At 48.5% G+C, this 2,500-nt stretch overlaps 1 protein-coding gene across 9 annotated transcripts in view; it reads right to left on the reverse strand.

The window, feature by feature from the left end:
- Positions 1-2,500, reverse strand: part of EBF3 (EBF transcription factor 3) — a 136,987-nt gene that overhangs the window by 10,627 nt on the left and 123,860 nt on the right. For all 9 annotated transcript variants that reach the window (XM_049855412.1, XM_049855410.1, XM_049855409.1 and 6 more), the window contains exon 11: positions 1,103-1,191. In XM_049855412.1, coding sequence (XP_049711369.1) covers positions 1,103-1,191 — 89 coding nt within the window. The remainder of the gene's footprint in view (positions 1-1,102; positions 1,192-2,500) is intronic.

Genomic DNA, 2,500 nt, shown 5'->3' on the forward strand with positions numbered 1-2,500 from the left:
AAACTCTGAGGTGGTCAAGACTCGGCACACCCAGGGATGGGAGGTAAAACCACCGGTCAGAAGGTTATGGCTTCATTTTTCATTTGGCATTTTCAACTTTGCCTGGGAAAAATCAGAGATTGCCTCTAAAGGGGAAAAGAAGAGACGAAATTATATCAAAGGAAAGGAGAAATTATAAGCTCGACTTATCTTTAACGTTACACATCAAAATGGAATTTCTGTGATGGGTGTCGTGTGCATAAACAACCCGGGCAGCTTTTGTCTTTGTTGGATTGAAATGAGAAGTCCCTCTAGATATTAATATGTGGACTTCATTTGTTAGTCTGCTAAGTCAGGGACTTATAACAAAAGCTTTGTAAACAAAAGATTAAACTGAATCGAGCTTTAGAAAATGAAAGGAAAACAAGAGTCAAGTAATCACAGATCAGAGAGGGGCTGCTTAGATTGAAATCAGTGCGGGTTACCCGAGTGGAAAATGTTTAATTGAACTATTTCATTACACGGAAGTTTATGTCCCCCTTGCAGAATCCAAAATATTTGTGTCAGAAAAGCCATTCTTTCGCTCCCTTCAGTACTGTCTGATTCCAGTTGTAGGGGACATGTGGTGCAGGCCTGTGTGCAGGGACCAGAGTTCATCAGTGGCCACCAGGGGCAGGTGGGAGGGAGGGGGAAGGGGGACTCCCTGCCTGGGGACCCTGAGCTTCTGTGAAGGGTGCTGGGAAGATCTGGAAACAGAGAGTGGTGATGGTCACCCAACACGACACTTGTAACTAAGGTCACTGAATTGTGCACATGAGGAATGCTGAAAAGGCAAACGACTTGATTCATGTATATTCACCACATTTTTAAAAAAGGGTCCTGCAGAGATGGAACATAAAACCAGAAACCGTGTGGTCCCCCTATCACGCCCTCACCCACCCGGAAGTGACCTGTCGTGGCTAGTGTGGCCCCCACATCTATCAGCCATGCCGTGGGCATGGGTTTCGGGGTGTCTTTCAGTCCCCTTCCCAGTGCACCCGGTGCCCCCAAGCCAGAACAACCCCGACAGCAACCCCGATGGCGACCCCACCACAAGCTGGGTGCCCCTCGCTCTTTTACTAACCTTGGGTAACCTTTCAGGATCACCGGGATGCCTTGGGATCACTTTCTGCAACCTCTGAAAGCCGTAATCTATGGTCGGTTCATTAAGGGCTGCAACAGGACACAGAAATGTGGGTCAGGTTAATTACTTTTATGCCTTCCATTACTTGTTTATGGCACACTTACAAATAAACATGTAGCTGTCCTTCTCCGGCTCCCCGTGCGGCAGGGCCCTGAGTGTGAGCGCTCGTCTAATGGCATAGATTTCTGCCTTTCTTTTGCACATAAAAGCAATGATTATTTCTAATCTATAATTAGACTGGAAGAAAGTCAAGGGGTGACTCAATAGACTGTAAAAATGGCCGGGCCGTCACCAAGTCACAGGTCTCGGGGCCATATATAGCCGTCGCCAGCACCGGGTGACACCCGCACACTCAGTGCCTTCCTCACGGGCCAGGGATTTATGGGAAACTGGCAATTATGACATATGCCCAGCTATTGCTAGCTTCAGATTTATCCCTGTGGTCCTTTTTTGTCTAGCATATTGCCTGAGCACAAACCGGGCAGGAGGGGCGCTCACTCTCGCAAAGCTGTAATCATCTGTGACTAGCTGGCTACAGCTGATGGAGAGACGACCACTCCACAGCTGCAATCCCCCGGCCTCGGGAAATTGCTGGCCACAAATAGTAATTAATCTTTTTATCCCTCAAATTGTAATTTTGACTATGAACTGCGCGCGGCCATAAATCAGCAGCACCCGCGCTGCGTACAGTGAATGAATCACGGCCGGGGCTCCGTCCGACGGCACACACTGTGTTTAACAAGCTTTATAAGGAGTCATCGGGCTTTATTATGGCTCTGCCTGACTCCAGCAGAAACTGAGCCCGCAGGCCGAGGACCTGCGTTAGGATGAAAACACTTATTAGCGCGTATTACTTCTTGATGTAGATACGGTTTTCAGTGGAGTCACTCCGTGGTGCGTGGCACGACATAAATCAGGGGCTTTTCTGAGACTAATAAGACCTGCCGCCTTCTATTCATTACTCAGCCTGCAGTTTGGGCCATCACTCATTAGTCAGCATGTAATTTGATGATTAACACCACACAACTCAGCAGGTTTGCGGGATGCGGGGGTGCCCAAAGGTGGCAGCTCGCTAAGGGGAAGGTTAGGGGGCTGCCTTTGAAAGGGCTCTCCAAAATAATTGGTCACCATTATCCTCGAGTGCACAGGCTCTCGACATAAACACCCACCGCGCGCCTCGTAAGCAACGCAAAGGGACGCACACGCACACTCAATAAGGCGGCCGAAAGTTGAGGACCACGATATGGGCTGACATTCTATCATACATCCTGGAGACAAAGGGCCACACAGGAATGTGAAGTAAGACATTTTCTTGTTAATAAAGCATTGATCCGATGT

This window comes from Elephas maximus, chromosome 16 (genome assembly GCF_024166365.1).
Source record: "Elephas maximus indicus isolate mEleMax1 chromosome 16, mEleMax1 primary haplotype, whole genome shotgun sequence".
Lineage (NCBI taxonomy): Eukaryota > Metazoa > Chordata > Mammalia > Proboscidea > Elephantidae > Elephas > Elephas maximus.